General features: G+C 41.8%; 1 protein-coding gene across 1 annotated transcript; it reads left to right on the top strand.

Moving 5' to 3' along the window:
* Positions 1 to 819: 819 nt before the first annotated feature.
* On the top strand, positions 820 to 16,196 carry LOC310808528 (myosin heavy chain, fast skeletal muscle-like; the record flags this gene model as incomplete). Its single annotated transcript, XM_083675475.1, has 39 exons — positions 820 to 1,026; positions 1,252 to 1,395; positions 1,549 to 1,705; positions 1,862 to 1,889; positions 2,408 to 2,519; positions 2,897 to 2,989; positions 3,066 to 3,129; positions 3,222 to 3,320; positions 3,600 to 3,703; positions 4,067 to 4,205; positions 4,373 to 4,491; positions 4,661 to 4,810; positions 4,905 to 5,075; positions 5,332 to 5,635; positions 5,828 to 5,892; positions 6,342 to 6,429; positions 6,564 to 6,681; positions 6,838 to 6,961; positions 7,129 to 7,265; positions 7,465 to 7,720; positions 7,828 to 8,070; positions 8,356 to 8,532; positions 8,854 to 8,999; positions 9,220 to 9,310; positions 10,121 to 10,510; positions 10,632 to 10,758; positions 11,036 to 11,154; positions 11,366 to 11,562; positions 11,925 to 12,108; positions 12,279 to 12,444; positions 12,691 to 12,815; positions 13,039 to 13,347; positions 13,665 to 13,868; positions 13,949 to 14,074; positions 14,196 to 14,366; positions 15,193 to 15,297; positions 15,396 to 15,491; positions 15,823 to 15,954; positions 16,170 to 16,196. 39 exons carry the CDS (start codon positions 820 to 822, stop codon positions 16,185 to 16,187), a joined length of 5,805 nt encoding a protein of 1,934 aa, XP_083531601.1. The 3' UTR covers positions 16,188 to 16,196.
* Positions 16,197 to 17,537: the final 1,341 nt, after the last annotated feature.

The following is a 17,537-nucleotide window of genomic DNA, read 5'->3' as shown; positions in this document are numbered from 1 at the left end:
TGATTTTAGGGTTAGTTTGGGATTTTGGGAAAGTGAGAGCAGGCAAATCACAAAATGGGACAGCAGATACTTGGAAGGAACAACCCTCGAAAGTCATGCAAGAATACCCTACAGAAAAGGTTCCAAAAAGAAGCCCTGACTATCAGGCATTTTCCCTCCTGTCCTACCCAAGTTAGGGGTTGTTGCCTCTTGAGGCCCATGTTGTACTTGACGTAATAGCAGCCCAAGGACAGTATTATTTGAAAGCAATCAATCAATGTTTATTTTTGTAAACCGAAGTTGCATTATCCTTATACCTACAGTAAAACATTTGGAAAACTTTTGTATGTAACTCGATTGCTTGTTAGAACTGATTTTGTGTCCACTTTAAAAAAAAAAATACTTTAGCAAATGGTGTATAGAGCTTCTTGCATATATGTATTTTTATTTCATTACATCCTATTATTGCTTGCATTATTTTACTTGTTATCAAGCATTGGTGCTTCACATGTGGCCTGGGGTGGTCTAGCACCATGACCTAAAGTGCACACATATGCCAATGTTGGCATTGGGTTTGAATCCGGCCCTGCTGACATACCCTCTCCTCCTTACCTTCCTGTCTTTCTTCACTATCTCTATCCAATAGACTGCCCCACTCTAAAAAAGAACCTTTAAAAAAAAGCATTAGTGCTTCACATTTGACGTGTTTTTTCATAAACCACATTACATCTTACATTCATTTTTCTCCTAGTTATCTCACTCTTAGTATGTTGACTGGGAAGGAGTTATTACAGACTCAAAGATGTTTTTTTTATCTTTCTTTCCTAGTGAGTCGCCACCATGAGTACAGATGCGGAGATGGCCGTTTTTGGCAAGGCTGCCATATACCTTCGTAAACCAGAGAAGGAGAGGCTCGAAGCTCAAAGCAAGCCCTTTGATGCAAAGAATAATGTCTATGTGTCTGACGTCAAGGAGCTGTACCTCAAGGGTATAATTGTTGGCAGGGAGGATGGAAAAATGGATGTGAAAGTTACAGACACTCAAGAGGTAAGCCTATAACATATGACCAAACTGCAGCTTTCATAAGCAGGGTAAACCTTTCAAAACAAATAATAATAAAAATTATTATTTTAAAAAGCATGATCTTTAGTCAAAAGGGAGAATTTCTAAGCTTGTACCAACACATCTTGAAAAACATTCTATTTGTTTATCATTAAAAAGTTATCCATTTAGTGTTGATTTGAGTGTAATCTGGATTTCCCACTGTTTCAGACTAAATCATTCAAAGAAAGCGAAGTCTTCCAAATGAACCCCCCAAAGTATGACAAGATTGAGGACATGGCCATGATGACCTACCTTAACGAAGCCACTGTACTTTATAACCTCAAAGAGCGTTACGCAGCATGGATGATCTACGTAAGAGACTGCATATACATACATATCAGTGAACACAAGAAACCTAGCACACATGCAAAAAACCTAAATATACAGCATATATAAGACACTTAAACTTTCACATTCCAGCTAATCTAACTTGGCTAATTCCCATATTTGATCCACTCTATCCAGACCTACTCTGGGCTCTTCTGTGCCACAGTGAACCCTTACAAGATGCTTCCTGTGTACGACTCAGACGTTGTGAATGCCTACAGAGGGAAGAAGCGTATGGAGGCTCCACCCCATATCTTCTCTGTCTCTGACAACGCCTATCAGTTCATGCTGACTGGTACGAGCCCTCATGGATGGATGGATGGATGGATGGATGGATGGATGGATGGATGGATGGATGGATGGATGGATGAGCTACATTATGATGGATTGAAAGCATTAACGTACCAAAATCCAGTGAATGAGTATGAACAATATGTGTCTTTGCTTGCAGATAGAGAGAACCAGTCCGTCCTGATTACGTAAGTTGTTCATCTTACTTTAATCATACTGTGTCGGGTGTCATGAAGACAATAATGAGTAACTGAATGGGAATGTTTCTTAATTCTTTGCTCAGGTTATAAAACAAGTTAAAGGTGTTATATTAACATTCAAGCTTTCGAATGGTTGTAATTAATATGTTTAATGAATAGCGATCAGATAATGAGATCCCCTGAAAGGAATATATTTCATTTACCAACGTTTTGGTTCCGAAAAGGGCTTTCTAAAATCGAGTGTCTAGGGGCGACACAGGTTTGTTTACAATTGGCCAGGGTTGTTCTAGGAGAGTGGACTCATTTTTTGCCTTTCTTTCTCTGGATGCCTCTTCAAATTGCAGTGCATGCAGAAAAACAACAGCTAATGTCTGACATTGGGTTATATAATTATTAGGGAGGATGACCTCCTTTATACCAGTGCCATGTTCTTTTCTTTTTGAATGGATGCTGATATAATACTACAAAGAACTTCTTAAACCCCTTTTCTCTGTCATATAAACCAGTGGAGAATCCGGTGCAGGAAAGACTGTCAACACCAAGCGTGTCATCCAGTACTTTGCCACCATTGCTGTGTCTGGACCCGTGAAGAAGGAAGCAGTCCCCAGCAAAATGCAGGTGCGTATGTGTAATTTATAAAAGGTGAATGGTAATTGAAAACATACTTAAACTTTGCTCTATGCTAGTTATGTTTTCTATAGTTTCACGTATCACAAACATTTAGCATCAAAACGTGATTTTGGGTGGGTATATGTGATGTTGAATAAGTCACTGACATTTTGAAACAAAGCGATAGTCTCAGAGACAGATGAGTGCAGCCCTGGGCTTAACCCTAACCCAGGATGGGAGCCAGTCACATTTCAGATGTATTTTTATAATGAGGTCTGCAACTAATTATAGCCATTTTTCTCAGCTAAAAGGAACAAATGTTCCTGACAAATAAAAAGAGATTTTCAATCAATAACACTTAAACAACTTGTGCTTGTCTCATTCAGGGATCTCTTGAGGACCAGATCATTGCAGCTAATCCCCTGTTGGAAGCTTATGGTAATGCTAAGACTGTGAGGAACGACAACTCATCTCGCTTTGTAAGTATGAGGGAAGGCTCTTTGGTAGTTGTAGTTCTTTTGTTGGCCCATTTCTAACCACCTTGCTCTACTGTAGGGTAAATTCATCAGGATTCACTTCGCTACTTCCGGCAAACTGGCTAGTGCAGACATTGAAACATGTAAGTTGGTATATGTCATTTCTCCATACTAAATCCACAAAGATTATGTTTTTTGCAATATACGCATTTTTCTCTGCTGTTCTCTCTGTCAGATCTGCTAGAGAAGTCCAGGGTGGCCTTCCAGCTTCCTGATGAGAGGGGTTACCACATCTTCTACCAGATGATGACCAACCACAAACCTGAGCTAGTTGGTACGCCAAAGCAGAGAGCAGGGAAAACCAGCACTCTGCTGTGAAAGGGATTGAAATACTCATACAGTACACGTAGTTACTGCTATAAATAGAGTTAGAGAAGGTATAAGAATTGGGATGTGGTTGAGTTGATGAAATGTGCCAGGCCAGGGGGAATAGGTAAAGCAATCCTGGTTACTGAGCACAACTGTCATTGAGTATATCTATTGAGTACAAGTGGTCCATCTATTGACATGTGATTTTGATTTAACGGGCAGCTTTGTTCTCTGTTCTTCACAGAAATGACGCTCATCACCACCAACCCCTACGATTTCCCCATGATCAGCCAGGGGCAAATCACTGTTGCCAGCATCGACGACAAGGAAGAGCTGGTCGCCACAGATGTGAGTCTCAAAATGGTTAACTGAATTTGCAATATGCGATTCCATACCAGATTCTATACCACTACCTGCTTGGTTGGCAGCTGGAAATATTTATTTTGATTATTTGCTTTGGAGTACCCAGAGTTACTTAATCCTCTTTGTGCATTGAGGTACATAAGGCATCCACAAGAGTGCCCTGCGTAACATTGTAAAAATCGTGCTGTTATTCTACTCTTGTTTGACTACGAGAGATAGAGAGGATTAGAGAAGTCTGACATTTCCATCCATTCTATTAGATATGGATCTTACAGAACCATACTCTGACAGAGTGAGTTTGTCTCCAATTCCTTATTTCCACTCTCACATGAAATCCCTCTCTTTCAGGAAGCTATTGACATCCTGGGCTTCACCAATGAGGAGAAAATGTACATCTTCAAGCTGACAGGGGCTGTCATGCATCACGGCAACCTGCGTTTCAAGCAGAAACAGCGTGAGGAGCAGGCCGAGCCAGACGGCACAGAGGGTGAGTTCCACCTCTAGCTCTCTCTGTGGCTCTTGTTTTCTATTAATGTGTCATTAGCCTCACATGCCAGGCTGATTGAGAGCTGTTGAGCGACAGAGGTGTCGTTAGACACAAACAATCTTCTATGGCTCTGTTCTTGAGTCTGTTGTTGCTCTTTCTCTTTCCAGTGGCTGATAAAATCGCTTACCTACTGGGCCTGAACTCAGCCGACATGCTGAAAGCTCTGTGCTACCCCAGAGTGAAGGTCGGCAACGAGTTTGTGACCAAGGGACAGACAGTAGCTCAGGTAGGGCAATCATTCACTTGTTTGATTGTCCCTAGGGCTGTCAAAGTTAACAGCATAACATGCTAAGTTAATTCCTGCGATTAAAACAACCCCCCCCTCCCTCTGATGTGCATCACCTGCTACATGTGGTCAATATCTCATGTATTAACTAGAAGTATAATTTTTACAGGTGAATAATTCCGTGATGGCTCTGGCCAAGTCCATCTATGAGAGGATGTTCTTGTGGATGGTTGTCCGTATCAACCAGATGTTGGACACCAAGCAGCCAAGGCAGTTCTACATCGGTGTGCTCGACATTGCCGGTTTTGAGATCTTTGATGTAAGTATGTTGGACAAGAAAGCAAGTTGTGATTATGAAAAATTACAACCATGTATGAAGAAAAGATTCATTTATTCGGAAATTCCATCAACAGTACAACAGCATGGAGCAGCTGTGTATTAACTTCACCAATGAGAAACTGCAACAGTTCTTCAACCACCATATGTTCGTCTTGGAGCAAGAGGAGTACAAGAAGGAGGGAATCATCTGGGAGTTCATTGACTTCGGAATGGACTTGGCTGCCTGCATTGAGCTTATTGAGAAGGTAAGCAGCCTGTGAGGATTATACTATTTAATGGTCGGTCCAAAATGCACAGTTTATAGAGGTAGGTGTTAATACTCGTGTAAGATATCATTATGGTGGTACAACGCATCTTACTGTTATTAACTCAATGTTAGTGTTTGCTAAAAATGCTTCCACCACATGAATATCATCATATAACGGTGACTGCTGAAGTAATAACCATGAATATAGTATAAATATCAACATAGTAATTTCATTTAAATCTCCTTTTGCACAGCCAATGGGCATCTTCTCCATCCTTGAAGAGGAGTGCATGTTCCCCAAGGCTTCAGACACAACCTTCAAGAACAAGCTGTACGACCAGCATCTTGGCAAAACAAAGGCATTTGAAAAGCCCAAGCCTGCCAAAGGCAAGGCTGAGGCCCACTTCTCCCTGTTGCATTACGCTGGCACTGTGGACTACAACATCACTGGCTGGCTGGAGAAGAACAAGGACCCCCTGAACGACTCTGTGGTGCAGCTCTACCAGAAGTCCTCAGTCAAACTGCTAGCTGTCATTTACCCTCCTGCCCCAGTTGAAGGTAACATTAGTATCATGTTAATAACTAAGCATTAGCATGATATAGCATGAAAATTAGCATTAGAGTTAATTACTACAGTAGATGCAACTTTAGAGTTAATTAGTAGATACAACCCAGATACATTCAGGTAAATGTGAAGTTGTTCAGAGATGTTTATCATTTCTAACTCTCTTATTTATTCTTTTGAAAAAGACAGCACAAAGAAGGGAGGCAAGAAGAAGGGAGGATCCATGCAGACTGTGTCCTCCCAATTCAGGGTGAGCTTTTGATAGTCCTGCCTGCCAGGGTGACTGCTGAAAATGACTATGTTTTGAAATGTCTATATTAAAGAGAACTGTATTTTTAAGCCCCCTGTTTTTGGCTCTAAATGGAGCTATAGCCTGTATGTGTATAATGCATCATATGAATCACTCACTTACCCGATATGGCCACAACATTGTCGGCTGTAATGTATAACTTGTTAAAGCAATTTCCTGGTTGAGATTTTTTTCTCATGAATGAGCCGCATTAGAAACACCCATTTGAAACAGTAAACTTTTAAAAAGTTTTGTGTCCTTCCTGCGTGTGTGAGAATGACACAAGGGGACCCGTTTTTGGCTCTTGTGTGCAGATTTAAGATCCAGTAGCAGAAATTATACAAATATCCTGTTAAATCACTTAAAGTCAGAATTATTATTGAGAATACTATGGTTTGTAACCCCTCAAGGAGAACTTAGGCAAACTGATGACCAACTTGAGGAGCACCCATCCTCACTTTGTGCGCTGCCTGATCCCCAACGAGTCAAAGACTCCAGGTATAAGAAACACAAAGAGAAATATTACAAACAGAGCCCATGATTAAACTACTAATCATTACTATCCTTAAGCCTGCTCATGTTAATCCTTTAACAGGTTTATTTAGGGGTCAAGATACAATTTGTGTTTCCAGGTCTGATGGAGAACTTCCTGGTTATCCACCAGCTGAGGTGTAACGGTGTACTGGAAGGTATCAGGATCTGCAGAAAGGGCTTCCCCAGCAGAATCCTCTATGCTGACTTCAAGCAGAGGTACATACACACACAGTGTGTACACACACACACACACACACACACACACACACACACACACACACACACACACACACACAACACATACAGTGCCCTTCCTTGACAACATAAGCAACACCTTTCAAACTAACATATTAAACAATTCTCCCCCTACAGGTACAAAGTACTGAATGCCAGTGTTATCCCTGAGGGTCAGTTCATTGACAATAAGAAGGCTGCTGAGAAGCTGCTGGGGTCAATTGATGTGCCTCACGATGAGTACAAGTTTGGACACACCAAGGTCAGCACTCAAATTCACCCAGAGAATGTTACCACATAACAAACAGTAATTTAAACTATTCATTCTAAATGGAGTGTTGCACCTCCATTTAAATATCTTTTCTGCCCCTTACTATATGTTGCCATTTGTAGCTCCTCCATTGACCACACTTGTTTATCTGTGCTCAGGTGTTCTTCAAAGCTGGTCTGCTGGGTGTCTTGGAGGAAATGCGAGATGAGAAGCTGGCTGCTCTGGTAACCATGACTCAAGCTCAGTGCCGAGGATTCCTGATGAGGAGGGAGTTTAATAAGATGATTGAGAGGAGGTGAGGGATGGAAGATAATACTTATCTTGTACTTTTTAGGAACCACCAGTATTTAATGCATTAGGAATGCACGCAAAGGCAATGATAATCAATATTATAATATACCCTGGGTTACTTTGTCAAATCACTTAGTTATCATTGAGTTGTTCAAAAGCATAACACTCACTATGCCACAATGCCACTTTTCCTTGTCAACCAGAAATGCCGCCTACACCATCCAGTACAACGTCCGCTCATTCATGAATGTCAAACATTGGCCATGGATGAAGATCTATTACAAGATCAAGCCCCTGCTGAAGAGCGCTGAGACAGAGAAAGAGCTGTCTAACATGAGGGATGACTTTGAGAAGTGTAAAATTGCCCTGACCAAGACAGAGGCCCGTAAGAAGGAGCTGGAGGAGAAGATGGTATCCCTGCTGCAGGAGAAGAATGACCTTGCCCTCCAAGTTGCATCTGTGAGTGAGAGACCAGAGACCAGCCTCACAAGGACACACACCCATACACACCCACACACACCCTTGAGTGTTGACACTGTTGTCTTTTACTTCCCTTCTGAAACTAGGAATCAGATAATCTGAATGATGCTGAGGAAAGGTGTGAGGGGCTCATCAAGAGCAAGATCCAGCTGGAGGCCAAACTCAAAGAGACGACCGAGAGACTGGAAGATGAGGAAGAGATGAATGCTGAGTTGACAGCCAAGAAGAGGAAGCTGGAGGATGAGTGTTCTGAGTTGAAGAAAGACATTGATGACCTCGAGCTAACTCTGGCCAAAGTGGAGAAGGAGAAACATGCCACTGAAAACAAGGTCTCGTATAACACATACAAACTACAATCTGATCAAACTGTTGCCAAACAATCAATGAATCCAACCATAGCAAATTAAGTTCAGTTCAGCAGCATAATACTCCCCACATTCATAGCATGGACTCCTCCTCCTGTATCTGATATCAATTCATGGTATACACTGCCATCTAAAGGATAAGTTTTAGTACATGCTTAAACATTTTCAAGCTACAGTATATGCAATATAAACTATATTTCCCTTTGGGAGGTGAAGTGACAAAATACTCTCTGTTGTGGTTGTGTTCAGGTTAAAAACCTGACTGAGGAGATGGCATCTCAGGATGAGGCTGTTGCCAAGCTGACCAAGGAGAAGAAAGCCCTCCAAGAGGCCCACCAGCAGACACTGGACGACCTGCAGGCAGAGGAGGACAAAGTCAACACTCTGACCAAATCTAAGACCAAGCTGGAACAGCAAGTGGACGATGTGAGTGGACAATGCAAATAAAGCAGTGCTAGTGTCAATCAAGATTGTCATAGTAAAGTAGAGTAAACCTAATTGTTTTACAGAAGTTAAAACATACAAGAACATGAAACAGTCACATACAAACCGGGATTTATTATATTGCTATGATAGTATGAAAGTTATAATAATTTAATTAATAATTTAGTTTGAAGCAATCATGAACCTGCACATTGCTTTTTGCTCCCAAAAGCTTTATCTATTTTACTTAATCAACAAAGATGGTTTGGATGTTATTGTTCTATGTTTAGATTTTGATGACAAATATGTGTGTTTCTCTTCTAGCTTGAGGGTTCTCTGGAGCAAGAGAAGAAGCACCGTATGGATCTAGAGAGAGCTAAGAGAAAGCTGGAGGGAGATCTGAAACTGGCCCAGGAGTCCATAATGGACCTGGAGAACGACAAGCAGCAGGCTGACGAGAAGATCAAGAAGTAAACACAAACAAATGACCACAAAGATCAAGTGATCAAATTAATTTTTCATGACATTGTTGCAATAGCCATAATCATCATTGTATAAAAAAGAAAAACTTTATTATTTAATTGGAAAATAGACAAATCTGAACAGATGTCATTCTTTAAAGAAAAGTGATCGGTATGATAGATTCTCTGTTTACACTATCAAACTACAATCAATGTATGTGTTCTTTAGGAAGGACTTCGAGACCAGCCAGCTCCTCAGCAAGATTGAAGATGAACAATCTATGGGTGTTCAGATGCAGAAGAAGATCAAGGAACTGCAGGTACAAAACAGGACCTTCAGATGGCTCAGTTTGCTGTATAGTGTATACGACAGTACAGTAAAGACTGTCAGGATCCTTATGAGAAACAGTGATCCATGTCTGAGAAGACTCCTGTTCGCACTGTGCTGGTTTGCGATGGTTCAGTTCTTTAAAGCATGATGCTCGAACACCATACAGTACATTCTGAATGTTAACTGTAAGTTGCTTTGTATAAACACATCTTTGAAATATACACTCACTGAGAACTTTATTAGGAACACCTGTACACCTTCTCATGGTGGAGGTGGTGTAATGGTGTGGGGAATGGTTTTTTTGGCACACTTTGGGCCCGTTAATACCAATCAATCATCTCTTAAATGCCACAGCCTATTTGAGTATTGTTGCTGACCATGTGTATCCCTTCATGGCCACAATTTACCCATCTTCTAATGGCTACTTCCAGCATGATAATGCACCATGTCACAAAGCAAAAGTCAACTCAAACTGGTTTCATGAACATGACAATGAGTTCAGTGTTCTTCAGTGGCCTTCCCAGTCACCGGATCTGAATCCAATAGATTCAAAGAATTGTGTGATGCAATCATGTCATCATGGACCAGAATCTCAAAGGAATGTTTCCAACATCTTGTGGAATCAATGCCACAGAGAATTGAGGCTGTTTTGAGAGCAAAGGGAGGCCATACCCAGTATTAGTATAGTGTTCCCAATAAAGTGCTCAGTGAGTGTACATTTGTTTATTATTAATTGTGAGCTCCTTTGTTTTGACTGTGTTTTAGATTTCATCTCTCTGTTTGTGTCTCCCTATTGTAGGCCCGTATTGAGGAGCTGGAGGAGGAGATTGAGGCTGAGCGTGCTGCCAGGGCTAAGGTGGAGAAGCAGAGGGCCGATCTCTCCAGGGAACTTGAGGAGATCAGTGAGAGGCTGGAGGAGGCCGGAGGTGCTACCGCTTCTCAGATAGAGATGAACAAGAAGCGCGAGGCTGAGTTTCAGAAACTGAGACGTGACCTAGAGGAGTCCACCCTGCAGCAAGAGGCCACAGCCTCCGCTCTGAGAAAGAAACAGGCAGACAGCGTGGCAGAGCTCGGGGAGCAGATCGACAACTTGCAGCGCGTCAAGCAGAAGCTGGAGAAGGAGAAGAGCGAGTACAAGATGGAGATTGATGACCTCTCCAGCAACATGGAGGCCGTTGCCAAGGCTAAGGTCAGTAGCAACGTTTGGATGGAGCACTTTTTTCGAATAAAATTAAAATGGAAAGCTTAGCACTCAAGGCTAGGCACACCATAACCATGTAAAATAATAATGATATATGTTTCACTACTAGGGCAATCTGGAGAAGATGTGCCGTTCTCTTGAGGACCAGCTGAGCGAGATCAAGACTAAGAACGATGAGAATGTGCGCCAGGTCAATGACATGAGCGGACAGAGGGCCAGACTCCTGACTGAGAACGGTACCAATGATACTCCAAATACTGAAGCTGATCTAGGACCAGCTTACCAAACCCAAATCCTACCCTTAACCATTAGTGGGAAAAACACATAACTGACAATGAATCAAACGAGACACAGAAACACAAATTAGAATAGCAAGCGAGATTAATTCTTGTCCATGAGAACAAAACATAGGGAAAGTTTATATCACCCTACTCCACCAACAACAATGAACATGAGGCTTTAGAACTTAACCATGAGCATACAATTACCAAGATCCTCCTCAATTCCCTGCAGGTGAGTTTGGTCGCCAGCTTGAGGAGAAGGATTCCCTTGTGTCCCAGCTGACCAGAAGCAAACAGGCCTCCACCCAGCAGATTGAGGAGCTAAAGAGGCATATTGAGGAGGAGGTCAAGGTAAAGGACTCAGAATAGACTCCACTGACCACAACGTTTTGAACAACAGCTCCATGTTGATTGTGACTTCTTACTGTACAATTTACTCTCTCTCCAGTCTTTCTTTTTCTCTTTTTCAATGACGCTCTTATACACATCCTCTCTCCTACTTCATTTCACCTCTATTTCTACCTATCCCCTGTCATCTCACCTCTTCTACTTCTCTCTCTAGGCTAAGAACGCACTGGCCCACGGTGTCCAGTCTGCCCGCCATGACTGTGACCTCCTGAGGGAGCAGTTTGAGGAGGAGCAGGAGGCCAAGGCAGAGCTGCAACGCGGCATGTCCAAGGCCAACAGTGAGGTTGCTCAGTGGAGGACTAAGTACGAGACTGACGCTATCCAGCGCACTGATGAGCTGGAGGAGGCCAAGTGAGTCACACACAGTGTATTTCATTTCTGTTCTGTCAATTCTGGAGATTAACATTGACATTTTAATTTAGGAATTCAAACATGACATTTATTACAAACCAAGATTTTTCCATTATTGAATTTGAATTGCTTCCTTGGTACCCGTTTTGAGGTAGGTTGACAATGAAAGGAAACAGAATGTAGAAGTAGAAATGTAGGTACTGCGCAGGCCTTCTTAATTTCACCTTATCATCAGAATGTCATACAAGAGCTACTATATACTGTACCTTTTTTCTCCCATCACCTGTAAGAGCCAGTGCAGATGTTCTCTGACACAGTCGCTCAGAGGTGAAGTATTTTAAAATGCCCCACCTGTCTCACAGAAAGAAGCTGGCCCAGCGTCTGCAGGAGGCAGAGGAGACAATCGAGGCGACCAACTCAAAGTGTGCCTCTCTGGAGAAGACCAAGCAGAGGCTGCAGGGAGAGGTGGAGGACCTCATGATTGACATGGAGAGAGCCAATGCTTTTGCTGCCAATCTCGACAAGAAGCAGAGGAACTTTGACAAGGTGTGAAATAACTACACCAATCTAATCTAATCCTTTTTTTTAAATTCTAGCACCATTGTTCCATGATATTGTATTGTTACATGATATTTCCTATTACACCTCATCTATTGGTTCATGAAAAGATAAAAGAAAAAGGAGAAAAAGTTATAATATCACATGGATTTACCTAGGTCCTGGCAGAGTGGAAGCAGAAGTATGAGGAGGGCCAGGCAGAGCTGGAAGGAGCTCAGAAGGAGGCTCGTTCTCTGAGCACGGAGCTCTTCAAAATGAAGAACTCCTATGAGGAGGCTTTGGATCAGCTGGAGACTCTGAAGAGAGAGAACAAGAACCTGCAACGTGAGTAAACGGCAGCAGTTTTATTTGGCTCATGATGGGGTGTCTTATTTGATCAGCTACGTATGAGGGACCCTATTCTTCAGAACCTATGTTTGAATTGTCAACTTTTAAAAAAACGTATTCTAAAAGACACTTAACTCTGCCAGACTGTACAACAATGTACCATTAAAGATCTGTTAATTATTATCATAATTCAAGACAAAATACAGAAAATCTCTTTTCTGACTTCTGTGTTTGTGTGTGCAGAGGAGATCTCTGACTTAACTGAGCAGATCGGGGAGACTGGCAAGAGCATCCATGAGCTGGAGAAGGCCAAGAAGGCTGTGGAGACAGAGAAGGCTGAGATCCAGACTGCCCTGGAGGAGGCTGAGGTAGAAACTAATGCAGTTAAATCCTGTTCATTTAGAACATATACTTATCCTTTTATTTAACCTTTAATTGTTAAATGTTAGTCTTATGGATATCTATTTTTTCCTATTGTCACATTTTCATCACATACAGTAGCAGGCCCCGATCTAGAACAACCCTTTGTTCATGAGAGTCAGTCCCCAACTCAAAGTGTGACTGTTTTGTTTTGTGTTTTATTTTCTTCAGGGTACACTGGAGCATGAGGAGTCCAAGATTCTGCGTGTGCAGCTGGAGCTAAACCAGGTCAAGGGTGAAGTGGACAGGAAGATCGCTGAGAAAGATGAGGAGATGGAGCAGATGAAGAGGAACAGCCAGAGGGTGATTGACTCCATGCAGAGCACCCTGGACTCAGAGGTGAGGAGCAGGAACGACGCCCTGAGGGTGAAGAAGAAGATGGAGGGAGACCTGAATGAGATGGAGATCCAGCTAAGCCACGCCAACAGGCAGGCAGCAGAGGCCCAGAAACAGCTAAGGAACATTCAGGGACAGCTCAAGGTAAGGAGCTGGGAAATCAGTTAAGGTAAACATTGCCTCTAACCATAGATTTCAGATCAGATAATATCATTCCTAACCTTAACAATTAGGGGGGATAAAAAAAATACCTCACCCTGTATCAGGGGCAACTTCCTGAGCCAAGTGAAAATGGAGGAAGGGGTTTGTTTTGGTCAATAGAAAATAATAGTACAGGAATAAAGTAGACTGGTGTAGAAAAGAATAGAAGGGGTATCAGGGAGCACAATAAATACATCCCTTACTGATCCTATCGCCCTATAACAACACATTCAAATGCTCTATGTCTTTGTGAATCCCAGGATGCCCAATTGCACCTTGATGATGCTGTTCGCGCAGCAGAAGATTTGAAGGAGCAGGCAGCCATGGTGGAGCGTAGGAATGGTCTGATGGTGGCTGAGATTGATGAACTGAGGATTGCTCTGGAGCAGACTGAGAGAGGCCGCAAAGTGGCCGAGCAGGAGCTGATGGACGCCAGCGAGCGTGTGGGACTGCTGCACTCCCAGGTACAGGTCACAGATCATTCCTTTTCACACTTTTGCATGTTTCCTTGAAATACAACTAATCATTGTGTTTCCTCATACAGAACACTAGCCTTCTGAACACTAAGAAGAAGCTGGAGACTGACCTGGTTCAAGTTCAGGGAGAGGTGGACGACACAGTGCAGGAGGCCAGAAATGCAGAGGAGAAGGCAAAGAAGGCCATCACTGATGTAAGTCCCCATAATCAGCAATTAAATTCAATAAACTGTATTTGTCCCTAAGGGCCAATTTAGCTGGGCTGAGCACATGATCTGTGCTACATTTAAATTTGTCCACAAACTACCATTTCAGGCGGCCATGATGGCAGAAGAGCTGAAGAAGGAGCAGGACACCAGCTCTCACCTGGAGAGGATGAAGAAGAACCTTGAGGTCACAGTAAAGGATCTGCAGCACCGTCTGGATGAGGCTGAAAATCTGGCAATGAAGGGCGGCAAGAAACAGCTCCAGAAACTGGAGTCCAGGGTGAGTTTGCAGAACTTATTGGCAGAACATGTCCCCTCCAGAACACACTTTCAACAGGCATAACTTAAACCTGCTTTTTGATTAGACTAAGCTGCCTTTCATTATAGTTGGAGAAAATCCTCTGTTCATTGTCACAATTATTTAATGAAATAAAAATTACATTTTCAGATAATTATGATAACAATTTCAATTAACTTATTATTAAAAAGATTGAAAATGAACCTGCCATTCTCCGTTAGCCGTAACTTTGGCCTACGTTATATCATGTAGCTGTCAATATGTGGGGTATCATAGGTGAGTTTGTCATGATCTTTTAATTTTTGTCTGATCTAATAATTTCATGTGATAGCCTACTGATCAACAATCATAGCATTTTTTAAGAATAAGATGTAGCTCTTATAATTTAGTCAATTTGACATCTGGGACGGAAACAACTTTAGGAGGGTGTACTCTTGTGGTTTCAGATGGGTGGGGGTAGAGAACGTCAGACATGATGTTTACCACCGTCTGCTATTAAAGCATATTTGTAACCAACTGCTCCCCTGCAAAATTTGGGCAGCTTTAGGTTGCAATCAAGATTCATTTTGCACGCAGATGATGATTATCACCCATTGTTCTCCCTGTGATCTCCTGCCTCCCAAGATTAAGTAATCAGATCAGCACACAGCTAATCGGCAAGTCACCTTGTTTGGTTGCAATCCACCCACTGTATTCAATAAACTTTTATTCACACAGTCTCTACATTAGCCTTAACCTATACTTCTCTCTTTCTTTCAATAATTAATTCCCCTTAAACATATGGCTGTGTTCATGTCACCCTATACAGGTGCGTGAGCTTGAGACTGAGGTGGATGCCGAGCAGAGAAGGGGTGGGGACGCAGTCAAGGGTGTCCGCAAGTACGAGCGCAGAGTCAAGGAACTCACTTACCAAGTAAGAATAAAAGAAACACCTTCACACATTCTGGTACAGTCAGACAATTGAATGTAACTGAAGTGTTGAAATTGATTTTCTTTGATCATCTCCCACAGACTGAGGAGGATAAGAAGAATGTTGCCAGACTTCAGGACCTGGTAGATAAGCTGCAGCTTAAAGTGAAGGCTTACAAGAGGCAGGCTGAGGAAGCGGTGAGATACATACTTACAGTGAAATATTCTGACAGCATATAAGAAACATTATTTTGTTCATAGTCAGCATTACTAAATGTGGTATCCATATAGTTGAGTTGAAGTAATTGCTGCCAACGTATGTCTATCCACAATGACACAATGTATATCGCAAGTAATTGGTAAGGAAATAATACACACAGTGCTTCCTATGCTTCTATATTACCATCATTATAAGAGAGGCACAGTAATATTTACCACTTTTGATTAATTTGCTTTAACATTTCAAACATTGAAGGCTAAATGTTATTGTCTCTCTCTCTCATTCTCTACCTCTCCTTTCCTCTCCCAGGAGGAACAAGCCAACTCCAACATATCTAAGTTGCGTAAGGTTCAGCATGAGATGGAGGAGGCTGAGGAGCGTGCTGACATCGCTGAGTCTCAGGTCAACAAGCTCAGGTCCAAGACCCGTGATACTGGAAAGGTACAAAGCTGCTGTCAAACCTATACCTGACTCATGTCCAAATATAATTCATTTAATAACCTTCTTTTTGGCATTGCAAAATGGTTTAGGGTGCTCATGTTAATGACAGATTAATACAAACCAAAGATGACACTCAAAATTGAACTCAAAATTAAGCGCAGAGACAAAAAAAAACATTGATGTTTATCCTCTATTTTCTTTCTCTCTTTTCACAGATCAAAGAGACTGAATAAACAAGACCTCAGACTCTGTGGTGCACAGACAGTGTGAAAACATAACATATGATTTTCATGGTGAAATTCTGAGCATAGATTAAAAAACTGCACAGTACATTTGCTTTGTGATTTTGTGGATTTATTACACAGGCTTTCTCAACTTAATTAATGAGGTGTTCATACCATGAGTCACTCAATACAGGTTGTACACCAGGTTGCAGGTTTTATGATGAGCAAATGTTTTTGTTTTTGGAGATGAGATTGGTTCAAACCTTAGAATGATGGTGATGACAAATTAATCTAATCAGAAATATCAACAGGTGACGTAACACCTCACTTGTCCTCCTTTAGTGCCACTTCATTTGATCCATATTGGACTATTGGAGATTTGATTGTCACAGACAGTTTACAGGGACTGCTATGGATGTACATATTCTACTTAATACATTGATCGTGATGGAACTTAAAGGTCCAGTATGTAGATTTCAACTTCAAAAGAGTGCTAAATAGTGCTAAATGGCCTTGATAAATCGGTAGTGATCAAGGAATGAGATCTGATGATAAAAAATGGTCAGTGAAGAGCTGATTTTTATTTTATTAGTCCAAATAAAGCACTTTCTAAAATCTGGTGATTGGACAATAACCATTAAATACGTATTGTCCCCCACCAATGAAATCTGAGAGGGGACTATGATTTGGTCTCTGTCCGTTAGTCACAAGCTTTTTCTCTGACACCACTGGGACAAATTTGATGAAACTTAGGTGAATGGTGGGTCTTGCCATACAGATGCAACATTTACAAAATGACACTGATTGGCCCAATTGTTACGAAACTATGGTGAAAGGTGCGCCTTGCCATAAAGATTGTTGAGTTTCGAGGTGACGTCGATTCATCATTAAACACATCATTATAGGGTGCCAAGTGGAGAGTGTAGTCTAATGCAGTAGGCATATAGCCTTACAAATTTGGGAATAATATTTTGAGAAATCTACACAAAGCTGTAAGAAGCAAGACTGATAAACTGATCAAATCAGTACTACAGGTTCTGGTGACTTTGACTGACAGTGTCTGCTATGAATGCAGCTGGAGTAGTGTAGCCTAATGCAGTAGGCCTAGGCCTATAGCCTAACAAATTTGTCTCTGTGTGCTACATGATTTGCAGGTTTGCAGGCCATCTTTCTGTCCCCTGTCCTTATCACTGAATTAAACAAATAATTTACTGGACATTTCCAACACAGAACATAATACTTTCATATGAGGCTATACAGATTCTGTCCAGGTTTTGATCATTCATCACAATGGGAATGTGGTCACAGATGTACATTCTGCCCACCTGGAATCACTGGTCGACTGCAGTTGCTTCAGTT

Source organism: Argentina silus, assembly GCF_951799395.1.
Source record: "Argentina silus genome assembly, chromosome: 8".
NCBI classification, from domain to species: domain Eukaryota; kingdom Metazoa; phylum Chordata; class Actinopteri; order Argentiniformes; family Argentinidae; genus Argentina; species Argentina silus.
This window is presented reverse-complemented; position numbering and strand designations above follow the sequence as displayed.